General features: G+C 37.1%; 1 protein-coding gene across 6 annotated transcripts in view; it reads right to left on the bottom strand.

The window, feature by feature from the left end:
- Positions 1 to 19,103, bottom strand: part of PALLD (palladin, cytoskeletal associated protein) — a 201,728-nt gene extending 182,625 nt beyond the window's left edge. For 4 of the 6 annotated variants that reach the window (XM_051616441.1, XM_051616446.1, XM_051616444.1 and 1 more), the window contains exons 1-2: positions 17,192 to 17,343; positions 13,308 to 14,354 (exon numbers count right to left, since the gene is read on the bottom strand). In XM_051616441.1, coding sequence (XP_051472401.1) covers positions 13,308 to 14,353 — 1,046 coding nt within the window. In that variant the 5' untranslated portion in view covers position 14,354; positions 17,192 to 17,343. Of the gene's footprint in view, positions 1 to 13,307; positions 14,355 to 17,191; positions 17,344 to 19,036 lie in introns of those variants that run through there. The other 2 variants (XM_051616443.1, XM_051616442.1) reach the window with 2 other exon arrangements.
- Between the last annotated feature and the right edge of the window lie 2,549 nt (positions 19,104 to 21,652).

Genomic DNA, 21,652 nt, shown 5'->3' with positions numbered 1-21,652 from the left:
ATAGGAAAAATCAAAGGCCACTTCTACACGTAACATTGTGTTTGTTAATTTAATTTAATTAGAACATATTTTAATTCCTGCTATTTTCTGAACTCACTAGTTCAACAATTATTTACATTCAGATTCACATTTCCCAGGAAGAAGGGAGCAAATCGGAAAAGGTTTTGATGAGCTTTGCATTCTACTAATTGGGACATCTGATACTGGAATAAGAATTCTGAACCAGCACATTTTTTAATCAGCCTGTACTGAACAATAACACTTCAAACACTTTAAAATTTATAAAACAATAACTTACATAACTCAAGCTATACCTATTGTATTGCTTCTTTTTATCCACAACTATGTTTTAGCTGATTATAAGCATGTCAATACACTTATGCATTGTCTTTGTTTAAATAACCTGGGGTTTTTTTAGGGAAATAGGTGGAAACAAAGTCAGTTCACATTCAAGCTTTAACTATGGATAACTGCCAGGTTTCTATTTGATTTCTGGGCTTAAACATGGTATTACAAATAATATCTCTGTGCCCACTCACAGCCTGCACAGTCCAACAGAGGCATGTAATATATTCAGCTGTAGCAATGAGTTACTGCAAACAATTCTACCTTAAAAACCTAACAACCCCCCCCTTTTCTTCTTTCTATACATCACACAATGATAGTTTGTTTTAGACCTGAAAACATTTATTTACCCAATAACACTATCTGTTTTTGCAATGTTGTCTAACTTGACAACGAATAGGAACTCATGCCTACACACAAAAGAAAGACCCAGAATTATCTGTATTGATATTGCAGCTATTTAAGATAATACTATTGTATTGTAACTGGCCCCATTTTGGTTAAGTGAATGTAGCTTTAAACTATTCAACAGGGAATTTGTTTTTGTTGAACTGGGTTCTACTTTGCTCTCTTATTCCCAGGAGGAAACTGTGTGAATATTGCACTCAGCACACTTGTAAAAGTTTATTTAAATATAAGTAGTTTTCCTGCATGAAGAAGTGTTCTTCAACTCCTAGGTTTTTAGGGTGTTTTCTTCTTCCTGTCTCTTAAAAGCAAAGCTGTCATAAAAGGGACACAACTTAAAAGACCCACCTTCCCTATAAGAATCAGCTATCCGGAAATCATATACAAAGGATAATAGGTTCTGATAGCACCTGATGCTACACCTGGCCCCTAGTTACCAGTGTACTAATACTTTATCCATTTTACTAGTATGTCACAGTGAAAAAAACAGTGGAAGAACAAAATGCTAAGCATGCCAGGTTGTGGCCAAGTGTTAGAGTATTCTATGAAGATGGTTATCAACTTGCACTTGTCAAGACTAGTCTATGGGTGTAGAAGGCCTTCAGTTCATGTCAATTCCATTAAATATATGCTTCAGCTACTCACAGGGCAAATCTTTCAGTGGCCTTTCCACAAGCAATGATTTACTGTTGGGCCATTTGTTATCTTAGTGGCCATATTTTCTGTGATATTGAAAGAACTGATAGGTAGTGAGCGATGTGTAGTTGTCAATTGTACCCTAAATGAGAGATGGATTCTATTTGTCTAATATTTTTCCCTTGGCCACCTGAAAAGCACAACCTTATCAAATAAAAGGAGATAAACAAAAACTGTTCACACATTATACAAGCTGTTTATAAAGCGCTGAAATGCTCAAATAAAAGGCACTCAATAAGTACGAAGTATTAATTTTTTTTATAACATGAATGCATGCATACTCTGCAAGTATACATTACTAATAAGATGGAACAATGAATCACTTTGATTTGAAACAGCATGTTGGTGTTAGACTAACAGAAACATGACTTCATAACAAACTCGTTGTACAAAAATTTTAGTCCTCTACTTGCTTTGACCTGCAGGTAGCTGAAAAAACCCCAGTGTTTTAGGAGTGAGTCTACCTGCTAATTACCTCCAACCCCCAAGCATAAACTTATTACCCTTTCCCATACGAAGTCCAACCTATTTGAGTTCACAGTGCTCCTAGTCTTGAGTTATATACTCATCTATACTGAGTAGTATCACATTAACTGTAGTGTACTACTTAAGGAAAATAAAGTTCTTGGTGACTGGTCTATTATAAGCACTTTGACATGCAAGACTTCAGTACATCAGATAAGATACTTATGTATTTGCATTTTTCCCTTCTGCAACTTAAAGCAATCTTTTTATATACAGGTGAAATAATATAGATAGATTATCCTTCCTGATTTATTTAATAAAAGAATGTCTTCTCTACCCAGACTACCTACGTATATATTTAAGAAGTCTGATCATTTCCTAATTTCCAGAAACATGTTGTACTGAGTCAAATTTACAACACTAAAGGAAGTCCCCTAGTATTTCAGTTGTTTTTAGTTTTTCACTGTTCCTACTGATCAGTTCTCCATTTGTGAGTCACCTCACATGAGGCAACTGACAGGGGCACAAAGTAGCAAGTACGTGTCTTACATTAATTCATGTAAAAGTTTTCTAGAAGACAAAAGCTAAAAAGCACTTAAGTGTCCAAGGGGGAAACACCTCAGTGAAGGTTTATTCTGTTAAAAGCTAAACTTCCTAATTCAGTTCATTTTACTGTCTTAAAAGAAATGCTGTCTCTTCCCTACCTAAATGTAGGCAATGTTTTCTACATCCAAAAGTGTAAAAAAACCCAAACCAAAACCATGTGGAATGTGAGAACTCGTGATAATATAAAATGCAAAGTTCTACCTAAAGCAAAAGCAAGACTTCTTAAATTATTATATCCCTTGAACCTCCCTCCTACATGCTTTAAAAAGCTACCCAGGATTTTAATTTCTTTCATTCTGCAAGCCTCACTGTTGATCAGTGATGGATTTCACTGAAAGGAAGATTTTCAGAGGGTTCACAGAAATAACAGGTCTATTTACAGCTGTTCTTGCACAACCCATCTCAAAATGTGAGCACAATTGTACAAGGTATAAAAACAATACACCACTAATTCCTTGACTTTTCTGTTCACTTTACATCTCTGTACTCGAATAAGGAAATACAGATATCATGTGAAGGACTTACTCTTTATTTTCATATGCATCAGGGAGTAGGTAGGCAAGAGAAATTCTTTCACTCATACCTTTAACTTTGCATGGGCTTAAAGGGTAAGCCCACTGCCTATTAAATGATCCATGTTTACACTTCAAATAACAGAGCCCTATCAAACTCTAAGGCTTGTTAGAAAGAACTGACTTTCCAGATGGGTTCTAGAACTAACAAAATAAGCTACATTTTTACTACTGTTTAACAATGTTTCTTCTATGTTTGGTCTGTTACAAGGTTTTAGTCCATAGCCTTCTCTACCTCCCTCAAAGTCCTGCCATCTCTAATTTGCTTGTATGAACTGAAGATTTTCACTCATCAGCTATGAATGTTTGCAGAAAAGTCCTATTTGTTTAATTTCATCATCCACGTCTCTAAAGTTAGCTTTCACATTGTCAAAAACCCATTTGTAGGGCATATTTCAGACATAACAAAGTTTTTTCTTAGGAAAGAATGTTTAAAGCATCAAGTTTTGAATTGATAATTGTATTTACTTAATTTATAAAGCAACATATGGTATCTTACTAAGGTATGTCCTGTTTAAGTAACATTATTAAACTGCTGTAATTACCCTTAAGAAATTTAAACAATCCAAGATGAGGTATTGCCTTTAGGCAAATGAGCAAACATGTCTAAGAATATTAAGCATAATATTTTAAAAAGGATTTGCAATAGCACTGCATACCTGTTGAATATCGATAAGTAATGATGCCAGAACTTACTGACTCCAAATACTCCTCTCTATGAAAAGCCTCACCACTCCATCTCTCTTCACATTTCAGTACAGATAAAATAGTCCATTCCTAAGACATGAGAGTTCTTTCCCATTTCTGTTCTACTTAACATCTAGATTCAGTTTTCATTTTCACAGATCAGTACTTTCAATCTGTCCATGACAAGCAGATTGCTAATGTATTTCCTCACCATCAGACTTCTTGGCTGCTGTTGCTTAGCAGAATAGTGGAAAGGCCCAGAGACAGTATATAAAATTTATACAAATAAATGCTGAAGCATGAAGTAAAAGCGGCCTCTTGGAATACTGCCGCTGGCCCTGTTTCAGCACCACTTCTGTTGGAAATCTGTATCTTAAAACTACTTCAATTCAGCTTAGTTTTTAAACTAAAAACATCTAACATGGACAAAGCTATGGTAGAGAAAGAGTTTTCTGGAGACATGTGGTACCTTATTATTTCAGAGTTCATCCAAGTCTCATTCATTCCCTACGTAAATAAAAGGCGAAAGCACTTCACATACTCATATTCCATTGTGAGATAGCAGCATCATTTTTCTTATTTTAGAAGACTAATTTTTTAAAATTTGCTTTTAAGCTTTTAACATTAGCCATCAAGTACAGAATCAGTTTAAAATGTACTTTGACAGAATTCTCATCTAACCTTTCAGTCTTTTTATAAATACTAGTTCATAAATTATTTATTTATGGGGTATTAGCAAGGAACTTTAGCTCTGTATTCTTTTACGGAGAGACAGAGGAAGCAGAAAAAAAGAACAAAGAAGTGAACAGAGATTCCTTTAAACTTTCAGTAATGTAATCAAAAATACACCAAAACAGAGATATTGGTATTCACAATTAGATCGAGAAAAATAAGTAACTGAGAGGTAATTCTCTTCCTATTTGAAAGAGCAGTCCTTGTTTCAACAACTGTCCCACTGTTTTTACAATTGCCTCTTATAACATCCACCTTCATTTACCTAACAGGCTGTGTACTTCCTATTTTCAGGATAGAAAACCAAACATAAAGTATGCAATTTTCGAAAACAAAAACTATGAAAAAATTTCAGTGTTCATGAAAAACACTAAACTTTGAAGAAACAGAGACTGGTGGTGCACGGAGCCTGTATAAGAAAGATGAGGAAAAGCATGCATTGTATGCTCAAAACTGTTCTACAGAGAAAAGAAATACATGAAATGGAAGAATAACCCCAGTGTTCCCCAACTCCTCCTTTGGGCTTTTAGGAAACAAACAAAAAAAGCAAACAGTCCATGTCCTCTTCAGCCACACACACATTCTTGAGTTTAGATCTTTGAATATTCATTTTGTAACAACAATGGACTTCCTGGCCTTAGTTATGCTAAAATCAGCAATCTATTTTGTAAGATTTCCATAAATTATCCTGTTATCACAATCTGGACTTGTAAAGATCATTTCACCTAGGAAAAAGTCTGGTTCTCCAGGTATCCATTTTAAATATTGTACTCTGTGGCTTTAGACAATAAAGCAAGACACAAAAAGCTCCATCCAAGCAGAACATTTGATTATCATATACTACAAGAGTCTCCAAAAGCTTTTTCAAGCAGTGCAATGATGAATAACAAACATGTTATTTACCTAAAACAGGTTACAAATTGCTACAGGTAGCCACTGCAAGAGATTAATTATATAAACCCTTGCTTCCCATATAAAGCCCACTAGTTGAGAACACTGTTCTAAGACAAACAGAATAAAGAAACAGTTTCACAAGTCACTGAGGTGACTTTCATTGTTACATTCCAGATCTGCTCTGAAGAAAACTGGAACTCCAGGGATGTCTGGAGATGGACAGGACTTGTGCTAAACCAGAAAAAGCAAATAAACAAAATTCAAGACATAAGTAACATACCACGGTTCAATAAACCAAGAGTATAAAAGAAAATAAATGAGAAAGGAAGGAGGGCTAAAAGAACAGTAAGGTTAAGACTGCAAATGGCTATTATTTTGACTTGTACATGAAGAAAAAAAAAACAACCAACAAACACAACAAAGAAATCACAAGGAGTAAGAAAAAAAATATTCTTGTGACAGATGTCACATAGATACTCCAGTCACATAGAGCACATACTAATCATTTTAATTTGTTATAAAGAATTTCTGCAGTCACTGTAGCTACCATAATACTTATAGTCTAGTGAAGGCTGTTATGACACATTAAGCATCTCGCTGTTCAATAGCAAGTTTAGTTCTTGGACCCGTCCTCTGTCTTGGGCTAGCAAATAAGAATGGAATTAACAAATACTTTAAAGAAGCATATTTAGCTTCACTAAAGTTTCCATCTTGAATAACTTAAGCATGTATTTAAGCTTATCAAAATATTTGAAAAACAGAAGCTGAACCATGTGGTTCTAAACTTTGACCTGAATAGTTAAGATTTTACAAATGGACAAGCAACAGTTCTGAAGATTACTATTAAAGAGCTTATATAAAGGTGAGAAGAAAGATTTTTTTCAACAAAGGATACCCAAGATTATAGAAGATATTATTAAATACATTCTATTAACACACATACATAAACATCTACTCATATTTTATAATAAATCAGTAGTATTAAAGCCTTGCCATGATAGAACTAGAACACCTGTGCCTCCCACCAAGGCAGTGGTGTTTAATTACAACTACAAAATCTACACAATTACTTTAAGAAACAAAATAAAATGCTACCTCTAAACCACAGATTTCTTACTTGAAATCAAGCCTAGTAAAGAAACATAAACTGCATCTATGACATCCTTTGTGTTCCCAAGACTTAAAAATCTACCAACTGTTGTCTAGGCACTTCAGTCACTATTGCACACCTGGATTTCCACTCAGCTGCATAGATCTGTGTTAAGCATTACTTAATCTGGCATCTAATGCTCTTTACAGCTGTGTATGATTAGGGTACTGGGTGATCAGTTCTTTTATTATGGGAAGATGTTGGTGGAGACATAGTTCATTGCATGTTTTTAGACTTCAAAGTTTTTAAGGGCTGCAAAACTTGGTTAGTTTTGGGAAGCTGTAGAAATCAAGGTAGTTTTAGTTTTATTATAAATGTGACTATTGTACTTTGCGTTTGTTTCTATATTTTCTAAGAACAGTTCTGGATTATGTGCAAGTAATGTTTCAGGTAGGGATTCTGGGTACTTGTTACAGTGAAATTTAGATAAATGACACTTATGCAAAGAAAAGATTTATAATGAGAGCAAATAGATTCTTATAGCAAAGAAGCCCTGTTCTTGCCACATAGTACATGGGAAGTGATGTTTTTAATTTTTTTAATTTTTTTTTCTGTTTAAGAAGGAAGAGAATATACTTTGTGCTAAACATTTCAATACCTGTTTTTCTATAGAATGTGGGTGAACATCTGCAAATACTTTGATAATTAGTAGACCTCAGAAGGGATTAAATATTCAGGTATTGAGGTAAATGCTGAAGAGCTCTACGTCACTCCTAGCAGGGATTTGCTTTCTCTAGCTCAGTGCTAACCTGGGTGTTGGAAGTATGGCACTGCTGGTGCACTTTTAAAGAGAGCTGCTGACTGATACAATGGTTTTGAAGAGCAGTATAGAAAGTTTCTGTTTCAACTTGTATTCTATATGTTTTAGACATCCTCTACAAGACACATATCCTGAAAGTTCTCAAACTACCCAATACTTTGCTAGGCCTTATGTTGAAATCTGTGTTGTTCAGCAATGTTAACAGTTCTGACCAGTGACAAAACCTTTCTTGTTAGCCATCTAATTTTCTGCTGATAGTAAGCTAGGCATTGAATTTTGAGGAAATGTAGTGGTTCCTGAAATTTCAGGGCTAGTTTCTTCTGGAATTCAACCCTGAGATTCCGGTTGTGTGTCCTTCCATCAAAGTTTACTTACTTTGCTCTTGCAGAATGAAGTTACTTTAGCCAAGTTTTGTCACTCCAACCATAATACTTACAGTGTTACTTTCTATATGAAGCAGCTATGAACATCCAAGAAACTTAAAATTTAAGAGGTCTCCATAATCACAAAGCTTTTCAAGATAAATCTTACCCTTATACTACATTTTATGCTTTCTTTGCTTATAATAAGATTTTGCAACCTTGTTATCTTTATAAGAATGGCAGCAGGTTAGAGCAGGATTCTAGCTCCAATTTGAATAAGTTCAGGACTTTGGAAAGTTTCGCTCCTAAAAAGCTATGAAAAAGGAAGAAAGACAGTTATAAAGATTATTTGAATCCAAAATAAAATGGGATGTAGAGAAAATCAATAACATGTTAAACAGTCAGAAATAACTAAGTAGTTTCTTCTGAAGGCCTTTTGCTCTGCTGTAGATCACTAGGAAGAGCTCATGGCCAGCAGTGTTTGATTCTTTCTAAGTAGTGTAGCTGTGCTTATTACTAGGCTGGACAACTTGGCTGCTGGAAAAAAAATAACAATTTAGTCAATGCTTTTTTGTCACCATCAAATTATTGTTATTTCATGAAGTCTTTAGGAACTATGGCTTCTGGTTATTTTATTTCCAGCTGAGACAAAAAAATTAAAATCCCAGTTGCTCTCTACGTTCACTTACCATACAGAGTTCCAAAAATATTATTTTGGACAGTGGCTCTGTCAATAACAGTGGCTCTGTTATTGAAAATGGCTTTTCTGGGGAAAAAAACCCAAAACCAACAATAAATAGCACAAACAGAGTCTCATTTCTGCAGAATCTGGTAATCCTGCCTCATGACCCTATTTGCATCTCCTGATGAAGGTGTTCTGTGTTTGCTAAGTGGCTGGCTTTTATGCCTCACAGAACAGGTAACTGCTCAGCTTGTTCTATGGCCCTTCTTATGGCAACAACATTCAAAACCCATACAGCATACCAGCTGTTTACTGGATATTCAGGATATACCTTACTCGATTCCAGATCCAGAAAGAGGGGAAGTGATGTGCATAGGTGACATTATATAATGTTCCTATTAATCATAGGAGCTCCTATTAATCACACAACCATAAAGTGGTTTGGCTTGAAAGGGACCGTCAATATCATCTAGTTCCAACCCCCCTGCATGGGCAGGGACACTAGATCGTGATGCTCAATGCCCCATCTAACCTGGCCTTGGACACTTCCAGGGAGGGGGCATCATCGTCATCCTCACTGAGCAACCTGTTCCAGTGTCTCAGCACACTCATAGAAAAGAATTTATTCCTAATATCTAACCTAAATCTATCCTCTTCCAGTTTAAAAACATTACTTCTTGTCCTGTCACTACACACCATTGCAAGAAGTCCCTCCGCAGTTTTCCTGTAGGCCCCCTTCAGGTACTGGAAGGCTGCTATAAAGTCTCCCCAGAGCCTTCTCTTCTCCAAGCTGAACAGCCCCAACTCTCTCAGCCTGTCTTCATAGGAGGGGTGCTCCAGCCCTCGGATCCTCTTTGTGGCTCTCCTCTGGACTTGCTCCAAGAGCTGTACGTGCTTCCTGTGTTGAGGGCTCCAGAAATGGACACAGTACTCCAGGTGAGGTCTCATGAGTGCAGAGAAGAGGAAGAGAATCACCTCCCTTGACCTGCTGGCCATGCTTCTTCTGATGCAGACCAGGACCCAGTTGGCTTTCTGAGCTGCAAGTGCACATTGCCTGTTTATGTTGAGCTTTTCATTGGCCACCACCCCTAGGTCTTTCTCTTCAAGGCTGTTCGGAATCCATTCTCTGCCCAACCTGTATTTGTGCTTGGAGTTGCTCCAACCCACATGCAGGACCTTGCACTTGGCCTTATTGAACTTCATGAGATTGGCACGGGCCCATCTCTTGAGCTTGTCAAGGTCCCTCTGGATGGCATCCCTTTCCTCCAGCATGTCAACCACACCACACAGTGTGGTGCTGTCAGCAAACTTGCTGAGGGTGCACTTGATCCTACTGTCCATGACACTGCCAAATACGTCAAACAGCACTGGTCACAGTACTGACCCCTGAGGAATGCCGCTCATCACTGGTCTGCATCTGGACATTGAGCTGTTGATCACTACTCTTTGAGTGTGACCAGCCAATTCCTTACCCAATGAGTGGTCCATTCATCAAATCCATACCCTTCAGTTTTCAGACCATGATGTCATACAGGACAGTGTCGAACACTTTGCACTAGTCCAGGTAGATGATGTCAATTGCTCTTCCCTTGTCCACCGACGCTGTGACCCCATTGTAAAAGGCCACCAAATTCGTCATGCAGGATTGGCCCTCAGAGAAACCATGTTGGTTGCCACCAACCAGCTCCGTATTTTCCACATGCCTTAGTAGAGCCGTCAGCAGGATCTGCTCCATGATCTTGCTGGGCACAGAGGTGAGACTGACTGGCCTGTAGTTAATATTGTTATTGCCTATTGAGTGGACTACAAATTTTTCTGCATGCTCTCTTATCTTTTAAAAGAAAGAAGCCCTTTTCCCAGGATTCAGGGACAGGATTTTGGAGTCTCACCCAAACGGTATGCAAGTATTCGCTGTGTCCTTACACGGTTAGTACAGTCTCTTAGCCACCGAATGAGTCTTTGGATTTATTCCAAGGGCACCTCAACAAGCTCTCAATCGCTGAACCGCTCTGTACTTCCCCGGCCGCGGCCCTGCCCTCAGAAGAAATCCAGCCTGCGAGAACCTTGCCCGGGCTGTGTGCGAGTGACCTCTGCAGCCAAGACAGCGTCATTACAGAAACAAAATTGTATTCACTTCCAATACAACAGTTTTTGAGGTATAATTCCCATATTTTTCCTCTCTTGAACATCCACAATGTAACGGAGACTTAAGGGGAAATGTATTTTTAAGTGGGAACTTTGGAACAATGTTCTTTTGTTCGTAAGTAACATCTTTTCTTTAAGTCTATACACAATTTTTTGTGCTGCTGCCACATGAAGAATTATGAATAATTATAAAATAAAACCGATTTGAGGGTGGACCATAAAAGTGTATTAAACTGACTGACAAGGAGCTTTTCTACTGACTGAGAAGTTAGCATGAAGCATATTTGCTGCAATTCAGCAATGGTTGTATCTGCAGACTATTATCATAGCACAATTACGAGTTTCCGAAAGGGAAATACACCAAAAGCTACAAATTAATTGATACTGAGGAGAGTACTTAAAGTTATACTTGATTTTAAAATAATATACTGTTATGTCAGCAATGTTTCTTATGACTTATTCTGCTCAGTGATTACATTTGCTGTCTCATTTGATGAGAACCTACGGATGGGTAAAATTACCTGAAAAGTGTATTTTTATTTTTTTTTCCTTAAGGGTGGTCCCTCTGTCTCTTGCTAGTACTCTATTTTACAACTCGGAAGTATCAGTAACAGTAGGTTAGCTCTCATATTACCTAGCCCAACAACAACAAAAGGTTTATTAGATATTAACAGCTTGTACTGCTTTAGTATCCACATCAGTACCACTGCCCAGCTGCAGTATCTCAGTGGGGGAGAAGGAAGAATCTAAGAGAACAAACACACGAGGATGATTATATGGCTGTCATAATTGCGTGACTTGTACAATTCCTCTTTCATGCTTCATGAAATTCTGAAGGAGAACAAACAGCCAGAAGGTTTTTGCACCCATAACTGTGGTTCTTGGTGTTCTTGTTTTCTTTTGGTTTTGTTTGATTTTATTTTTTTGTTTGTTGTTTTGTTTGGGTTTTGGTTTGTTTTGTTGTTTTTTCCCCGCAGATATTTAAAAAAAATAAAATACCAAACAACTCCTCTTGATGGCATGACATGGCTGTCACGTGGCTTGACAGGCATTAAAATTTAGGCATTACAATTATATTTTGGGGTAAGCTTTCTGACCTGTTGGCAAGACTCATGATGTAATTCCTTTGTTTAGCATATTCAGATCCACAGCCTGTCTTGGTTTAGAAGTTCAGTTGGCTTCAGTCTTTAGGGCAATCTAAGCTTGAGTACATAACCAGTATACTCAGTGTGATGAGGCACAGCTTTTCTCACTTTGTATACAAGAACAACTAAATGCACTTGATGTCTCTATAAATGATCTTTCGACCCTGTACAAATTTCAGTGTCTCAATATTCAGCTTGTCTGGGATACATCATATTTGAAGACTCAGAGAAGGATAAAGGCAATACTGTTGTCTTCAACAGTCAGAATACAAGACTGTCAGGAGATATTTTCTAGAAAGTAACTTTTCACCTTGGAATAAAAGCATATACAAGAAAAAAGAGCTGTAATACGACAGTTCAAAGCTGTCCTTTTTAAATCTTGCTGACAAATATCTGAAACTTTCAAACTGACAGTTTTCCTCTGCAAACCTGTACCAAAATTTACAGACTTAAAAAATATGTTAAAATTATTTCAAAGGAGAAGTTCAGTTATGGTCTGTATCAAGACACTATTTATTGATGGATATGAATTCCTAAGTTTGCATAGCTGCAAGGCTACATGTGACTATCTGCAAGGAATCAGGGGTAACTTGATGCAAAATATTAGTAATTTCAAAGTGTTGAAAGACTTACATTAAAATATATGAAGAAATTTAAAGCACAAGTGTTATAGGAAAGTGACTGCTAAGTTCCTTTAAGGACATATCGAGAACTACATTTGTGTAGTCTTCAGATGTAACTAAAGAGCCTTACAGGAAGTTCTGAATGGGAAACTACAAATTCTATCCTGTCCAAACACGATTTCTTTGGACAAAATTTTCCTTTGAGGATATTAGATATGCTCAGTTGACTTGACACCAAAATAGGTTGTGAGTAACTATTAAACTAGATGTCTAATCTGCCTCTGTGTGTGTTAAGCAATCCTATTAGCATTAAGACTCAGACCTGTGAACTGGCAAACACTGTGCAGTGCTGGTTTACTTTAATTTATAGCAGCTTTAAAAGGAAAGAAAGAGAGTGGAAAACTGATATTGTCAATGTAGCTTTTATAGCTGTTATAGGTACCTGTTAATTAAGAACTTAAACGAACTGAGATAGCTGTTACTTTGTAATTAAAAAAAATAATCAAATGCACATACATTTCACTACGAAGTATGAAAAGAAGTTTTGAAATGGGGACCATCTTAGTATCTTGTAGAAATGTCTTATGCAAGAGGATATTTGGCTAGATTTTGGTTATCTCATAGTACAGACTCCAAATCCCATTGGTATGGGACTTAGAGTCATTCTAATTAATTGACAGTAAAAAACTGTATCAACTGCCTGACACATTCCCTTCAGGGGCAGATTATTAATTCTTTCACATAGATTAATGAGGTAAGAGTCACACAGAATGTTGTTAGAGCCACTTCTGTTTTTAATTTCACCATGAAGCTCTTGAATCCAGTAGAACTTCATTTCCCAACCACTAAACAATGAAATGCTCTAAGATAACTAAAGAGGTCAGAATCTGTTATTTCATGTGCTTGCTAACCACTGCATGAGCCACTGTTCTGAACGGATTACCTCTAAGCAGGTCCACTGTGATACCTGTCCTAAGGTATCTTCCACAGTCAGAAGATTATGATATCCAGTGACTTAGTTAAAAGGCATGCACTTACCTGACATCAGGGACTGGGTTGCCAGTAACTCTGCATTCCAGCAGGACTTTGTTTCCTTCAGCAACTTCCTGGCTCCGGAGCTTCTGAGTGAATTGAGGTGGTGAAAACTGATTCTCTTCCATGTTGATGAAGGGGTGGCAAAGGACCATTTCACTCTGATCGATGTTCTTCCTTTCAGAAAAGTGTTCTCCATTCAGATGAACCCCTGGTAATTTTGCTTCAGGCTCAGTCTCTTGATGTGGCTTGTCAAACTCCTGGTTCACTGAGGTACTTGGTTGGTTTTTTTTAGGAGACAGGTATCCGCTGTCTGGAGAAGAAGAGTCCCCATCAGGACTTCGGCCTCTTGTTTTTGCTGCCTGTCTAAATAGAGATGACAACTCCTCTATGAATGTGGCAGCTTTGTCACACAGCTTGTTCCTGGAAGGAACTTCTTCCTGGGATGCCAATTCAGACTTTGGTCTTGTCTTAGGCACACCTGGACTGTCTTTCTCCAAATGTTTTAGGCTTTTAATAAAGCTGGGACTAGCAGTTAGCGAAGGTGAGGTGCTTGTTTGCCTCCTGGAAGTTGTGACAAAACTACTTGCTGTTTGAGGTGTGGTGGATTGCTCTTTCTGATTCCCTGGGAAAATGTGACTTGTGGTAGATGAAGTCAGGCAGCTTGCTTGAGGTGTCTGTAAAGCATCTTGCTCATGCAGTTTGGTATCCCCTAAATAAGGATTTTCTGAAGTGCTCGAAAGAGAGGTGTTGAAATAATGAGAAAAGTCCTGTGCTGCACCCTGATCCTCTGATTCCTTCATGGAATTGGTGATGGCCTCCTGAGCTATGTCAATGCTCTTACATAACTCCTCCTGGGTAAGGAAGGCAGAAAGTTCATTCAAAAATTCCCCATTCTGTGTGTCTGATAGGGAATCAAAGAAAAAGTCATTGTAGGATGAAGCTTCTGACATATTTTCAGGATATCTCTTGTTGGTGCCTCTCTCTGCACAGTAAGCCTCCTTCAGCACTAAAGAATGAGGCAATGCCTGGGCACAGCTTCTGTCTTGCATCCTGGAAGACACAAATACAATTCCTTAATAAAAAAACAACTTGTCAATAAAAAAACCTCTATTATATCATGGGTCCTATAAGATAGATACAAAACTGGAAGAGCAGAACCCAACAATGCATAAAATACTGAATATAAGTCTTGTGTCTAGAAGAATGGGCCGGGGCTGCAAATCATCTAGGTGGAAATTAAGTGTAATTTTTTTCATGCATCTTTTTTCAGAACTATGGAGACATCCTTTATCTGTACCTTGCCTAGCACAAGCTCAATTCCACTGGCCAATCTGAGGAATTTGTAATTTCACATTGATACTATTACACCTATTTATTTTCTGATTTTAGGCTCATGATGATTTGGGGAATATCCAAAAGCAAAACACCATTCTAGTTGAAAACATTATGGGAGTGTGTATATAAGGATGTTTGGATTAGAAATTCCAAGTTATCCTTTCTTTAATATTATTTTACTTCTTTTGTTAAGGTTTTTAACTTATCAATTTAGTAGCACTTTTCTCAACAGTGATAAGTGAAATATCAAACTAGCACGTGCTAAAGTAAAACACTAAAAGAAATAGATTTCACAACCTCTGTGTTATCTGGTACCACAGAATTATATCATGTATATTCGGCACCAGTTTCACCAAGTACAGAAGCATCTATACACCTCCAGTTTTCTCACATTGTTTTAGAATGAGGATGAGCATTCTCTGCCTCGGTAAAGCCAGCAAGAAGCTAGACATCAGGGAAACTGCTCTTTTCCCAAAGGAAGAGTCTGCCCAAAACTCTCCTTACTGAAATGTATTTGTCCTGCTGGTCACAAGACTGCAGGCGTAAAGTAATCGTTATTTCTGCAAAGCTTTTAATTAAGTTGCATGTTTTTAATTACCTTTGAAAATTAAATTCTTCTGAAAATTTATGTAAGATAAATTCTCCACAAGATTTTAAAAAATATTTTCTCAGTATTTCTCCCCTGATAGATAGGTGGCTTGACAGCTGTGAGATGAACTCGGATGTATTTCACTTCAGATTGTGCACACTCCAATCACCTTTAGTCACTTCACAAGAGCTTACCCAGCACGGAGTCATTAACTGACTGATAGATTATTGAAATTCTTGGCCTGGCATACGCATCTCTTGATATGCCTGCTTGTCTTGCCAACAGATTACAACTCAACAGATTATACAACTCAAGTGAAGTATAAGGGAACAAAAGCATTTTAGGATTTCATACATGTTTCTGTAGAATACAGTGATCGGCTTATTCTTTGCTGGGATTACACCTTTCTTTCCTTTTATCTGTGTTCACATTGCAAAAAATTTAGCAACCATGCCAATCTCTTGCCTACAAAAGCTAAAAAAGTGTATACAGTATAATTGACAACCACATAGCAGCTTTAAAGAATGAATCTGAGAAGGCAAGCAAACAGTTGTTCTACAGGCTCAGCTGTTAAGGCATAAATTGGAGGAATGCCAGGGAACCAAGGGCTGAACCTGGAGAGTTTCTGCCTCCTTCATTTTGATAATTTGGTAAAACTTTGTATTCACATGAACAAAGGTGCTAGCTTACTATTTAGATAACCCATAAATATATGTGTTCCAAATGATATCTTCATTTAAATTTGATCCGAGCTTGCTCACGTCTCAAAGTGATACATGACATACTCAGACAAATTTCTCTGGCTTCCAAAACCAAGCTGCTCTGGTGTTTCAGTGGGGTACGGGTCAAAGGACAATTTAGCCTATTGCTAGCCACCCAGCACAGAGATTAATATGAGTGTGTTTCAGATTAACATATCTCCTCTTAATACTCAGTTTTATACTCTTCCATTACTCATTAGAAAAATATGATGGCTACATATATTATAATTTTAAAAGCCCAGTGTCTAAATTTAGGTAAATCAATCTGTAGATGGGTATTTACAGAAAGTCAAGGAATTCAAACATGCTGGTAACTGACAATTTCTAATGCTGATAAGCCTTCTTGGCAAGAAAAGTCTGGTGCCTAAAAATGGTTTTAAATATCTAGCTTTAGACAGCTGAATGGAAGCTTCCAGTATAAAGACTTTTTTTCAGTCACATTGTAATACACAAAATCACTGTGTTAGGGCAACTTGCAACCACAATGACCTGCAGGTGAAGTATCATTAACTTGATCATGTAGCATATAAGATCATAATTAGAATTTTTAATGCTATTTTAGCTTCTCCAAGTTAGACTATGATGTATTTATAACAGTTTTCCTCATCATTACTCATTAGGTAACCTGCAAAGCTAGATACTACGGCATTTGAAGACACAAACATAAAATACAATGTCCAGTTTTTAGCTATACTTTCAGCATTATTGTTTATAAATGATTTATGGGCTCCTGTTTGCTACATATCTACAAATTGCTCACATTTAAACAAGCATTTTAATATTATGCTGTTTATATATTTATGCAAAAAATAATATAGATGATCTAAGGAATAATACAGTAAATTCAAACTGTATTGTATTACAATAATCTCAGATAACATTTAAATAACTAATCAAATGAAGGTATTCAAGAGAAAAATAACAGAATGGGGAAAACTATAGACTATCAAAGGCCTCATTTCAGGAAAAGTATACACAAACTGAATTTGTGGAACCTGTCCAATGAAAAATTTTTACTTTAAAAAATATGAACCAAAGCAAATCTGTTCAAAGCAACAATATGAAAGAAGAAATGTATCTACTAAGATAAAATAAAAATGCACACATTTTTCCTCTGAATTTTGAAATCCTGGAAAATGACTCCCCAAAGTACAGTAATTAAATTTAGCAGAAAATAGAAACCAGAAAAATATAAAACAGACCTTACAGTGAACAGACCAATATGAAGAGTCTCAAATGTAATTAACAGCAGGTCAAGTTGCTTTTTTTCTTCTTTATCTAATTAAGTTTAAAGTTGCTCCAGCTATTCACTAAGGATTGCTTGGTCCTCAGTAAGCATCAGGACTGTGGTCTGTGTGTTCCATCTGCCTTCTGTGACTATATGATTCTTACCCCACTCATCTATATTTGGCAACTGAACTCATGTTTCAGCAGACTGCAGCTATCTGGAATTCCAGTAGAAGCAGCATTAAGCCTGGAAGTGGCAGAAAGATCTGTGCAATTACTACTCAGAGATTCACAGAACTTAATCACTTAAATGAGCAATTTTTGTTGTGTTTAACACAGTGTTTTAGGCTGTTTTGAAATACGAATCTGGAATTTTAGAATGTTAATTTTGCTCATGACTAAAGGGCTTAACTCCACAGGTCATAGAAAACAAAGTGTGTGAAAGCTAAATTTTGAAAAATTGTTTATTTCTACAGCATTTTTCCTTACTATACTTTTAAATTTTAAACAAAATTAACTACTTTTATTACAATAAATAAAACAATTGGCTTTTTCTACTAAAAGTAATGTCAAACCGATAGCTTCCTTGTGTACCTCAAAGTCTTCCAGTAAAAGAAAAAGCCATAGAATCATTTAGGTTGGAAAAGATCCTTAACATTTTTAGAGTTAACAACAGAAATGGTACATATTTTTGTAATAACAGATAATTATTATTCTGTAATCATATGCTACACTATAAAAATAAATTTACCTACTGAATTTTCACATATCAAAGGAAGCGATCCTATCATCAGAAAAGAAGAATGTCCCTCAGAAATTATACACAAAAGCCCTGGAAAACATGTATGCTTTAAAAAGGGCCCACAACTCTGGCACATATATTAACACTGAAACAATCAAAATGCATCTCTGGTTTCAATAGCCTTGTAGGGAGTAATAAGTTACACAGTCAACTATCCCTTTCTGGCTTTGTTAAGGAAGTCCTTTCACCTCATTAAGAACTCCTGTGAGAGTTTTGTCTCAGGAAAGAAAAAATGTCTGTCCAAGAACACGCTTGTGTCTTTTAAGGCATATAATTTCCTTTCACACTTAGTGAAAGGAAGAAGTAATCATGAATACTTCTGGTTTAATCTACAGACTTTATCACACAATTTCTACAAATGGAAATAATGTGTAGGTAAGATTGTTTCTGCCAGATGGTAGCCTATTTGGAGTCAAATTCTCTAGAGCAGATAGGAAAAATTGTAGCTCCAAAAAGGTGTTACAGACATTTGTCTCTTCTGCCATGTCCATTTATCTGCTCTCTGATTTGAATTCATTTTTTGGGCTGGTACTTGTTCTTAGCTCAAGGTCTTCTAGGTATTGCCTTTAATTTTTTACTAAAGTTTATTCCTTGGTAACAAAGGAAGTACAGTAGACCCACTCTTGTAACAGACGCTCACAAGAGACAGATAGCTCACTATTAGTCCCAGACCATCTCTATGTGTTTACCAAGTGCTGGTATCACACATTTTATTTCAGTGGTTAATATAGTATATTTCTTTACATATTCATATGAGTAATTACTGTCCCCTAATCAGAGCTTCAACAGATTCACTGTTGGATTAGGAGTACTTACTTATTTCACAATGTATACAAACCCCATTCCTATGACTTGGGATCCTTACTGTGTTGCAATGAAATCAATAAAAAGGATTTTATTTCATGCAATTTTACAGTAGTTTGAGTGAGTCAAATAAGAACAGAATCATCATTCTAAAAATTCCAGGCTAAAAACAGTACACAAAAAAGGAGTTGGTCATATAAGAGCATATACATACCACTGTATACCTAATTTTCAGTCAGTCACCCCACAGAGCAGAATCCAGGCCCAGTGTCAGGCACCAGCCTCTCCACTAAATGCATAAGCTGGCCACCTTAGAATGGGAGCCAAAAATAGCCTGCATATAAATAGTAACAAAATGCCTTGGGCTAACTTCAGCATTTTCTAGAGGGAGGGTTTGGAAAATCCTGATTCCTGGAGTCATGTTTAAATTGTCATTCCTAGAAAGAAAATAGATTTGCCTGGAGACACCTGCAGAGATAATTTTTTAAGGAACTGAGCTTTTATGAATACATTTGAACCAGTGATTTGTGTAAATCAGGTATGCCTATTACTTTTTGTATAGCATGATAGAAACATTTGCCTAGAAAATGAAAGACCTGTGTGCAATTTATTCCTAGGGGCTCAAACTGTTAATGTAACTCACCATAATTTACAGACTAATTAGGATACAGTATTATACAGCTGTGTTAAGCCATCAGCAAATTTTCCCAATGTCATTCTGCTAAGATTCAGGCAAAACATACTCAATAATATGCAATGACGTAGTAATTTAGCATTTACATGTAAATCTTAAAAATTAATAACAACACACAAAGGATATTATGCCTAATATGCTCACCACATTCATACTGCATCAACAGAAATATTAATTAGTAATAGTTTCTAATACTAGTCAGCCCAAGTCATGCAAAACCTTATGTCACAAACTATAAAGCTATTCTGGTTGTACAACTTTTCCATTCCATGTGATGAAGATGTTACACAGTGCAAAAGATTTTCATTATTAATTGGGATAAATATAAACAAAATATAAACCCAAGCATTGGTATTTACCCTAGTATTTTATGTACGTACCTGAGAAAGCAAAAAACCTATGTGATGGTCCCTGTTATTTTGTATCTTACTCTAAATAGCAACAGTATAAAATACAAGTAGATGAGCAATCTCCTTTCCAAGACCTGAAGTCAAAGACAGGTTTGTAAACTCCAAATAAGGAACTTCAAGAGCTGCTTCTACTTTAAGCGGCAGAGACAGATACAATCCCCTCAACTGGTTGCCACAGAACCCTCCAGTTATTTTCAGTCACTAACAGATGGTTTTTTAACTTCTGAAAGTTAAAAAAAAAAAAAAAGAAAAAAAAAAAAAGAAATCTTTTCACCTGTGCTTAAACCTACTGGGTTGCTGCCTTGCAGTAGTTTGATGTCATACATAGCTTTGTGGTTTTGTTTTCCCTCAGCACACAAACATGTTTAATTTTGCTTGTAAAAATACTTGCAAAGAAATCTTACATAGCTAAGCTGATCTATGTTTTTTTTGCATGATGACCTACCTGTCACACAAAGGGAAATAATTAAGTAATGTCAATGCTTCTCAAACATAATTTTTCCAAGTTTCTGAAAAAGTTTATCTGAGGATTTTCCTCATAAGAAACTGTAGAATTGCAATGAAAAAGCTCATACACCTTCAGTTTTGCTAGCAGTGGTCTAGAAGAAATACAACAGTTGTTATAATTGAAGTGTTAAAAGCACAGTTATAATAACCCACACCCTTCTTTTACAGAATACTTCATCAACTAAGTGACTGAGGGGTTGCAAGTAAGAACAGCTCAATAAACAAACATATTACAACTTCCCAGAATTGCCACAGCTGTGAGAAGCAAACTGTAAAACAAGAAGGAAGGTTAATACGCAACTCAGAAAGAACTAATAATGTTTCTTAAACTGGGGAAGAGATAAAGGCTTCTCAGTCCAAGATCTATGGTATCTAAGGTCTTGCTAAGGCAACCTACCTCAGGCTGAGAAACCTGTAATTCAGTTTTCCTTATCTCAAGACTAGTAGAACACTTGTAATTATTCTCTCTCAAGATGAAGTGTTTTTTAATAAATCACTAGGCAGAAATGTTAAAGCTGAACTCAAGGGCAAATTTTTTGCTGAGTGTCTTCAACATCAATTAATAACTCAATGGAAATTTGTTAGAAATTTGCATCTCTGTGCACTGTGATTAATACAGTTTTGCACCTGGGGCTGTGAAGCACAGATGCCCTCACAGGATTTAGCACAAAGGTGAAGAAACTAGAGCAAAGCTACTCGATCCTTGCCAGTAAACACCACCACAAAGGTGTCCCCGCTGGAGTTACCTGAGAGCTGGCAGTGGCCTGGGCTGGGCGGTGCTGCCAGCCCACCGTCCGACAGACTGGCAGCCCCTTTGCTTTTTCCATGCCTCGGTGTTTATCAAACTCCCCTGAGGTTCATGACACAAGTATTACAGACGTTTGTTTCTGAGCCTGCCTTTCGCCGTTTTCAAGCCCTTCCACCCACAGGCCCAACCTACGCGCTCAGCAGCCCGATGTGAGGCACTGAGGGAGAATGGCGGGTGGGGGGTTCTGGTGGGAGAAGAAAGGCAGGTGGTTGTTTGAGGTTGTGTGGCCCAGGCAGACCCAGTGAGAGGGGCAGCCTCAGGCGTGGAAGGGAGCCCAGAGCCCCGCTGGGTGAGGGGAAGGCACGGCAGGGAGAGGGCAGGGACCGACCACTGCAGCGACTGCTGCAGCCCGCAGCCCCCTGTGCCTGTGGTGAGCAGGGGGGAGTCGTGGGCCCACAAGATGTCAGGATG

Source organism: Apus apus, chromosome 4 (genome assembly GCF_020740795.1).
Source record: "Apus apus isolate bApuApu2 chromosome 4, bApuApu2.pri.cur, whole genome shotgun sequence".
Taxonomy (NCBI): Eukaryota; Metazoa; Chordata; class Aves; order Apodiformes; family Apodidae; genus Apus; species Apus apus.
The sequence above is the reverse complement of the archived record's forward strand: the minus strand, read 5'-3'. Positions and strand labels throughout refer to the sequence as shown.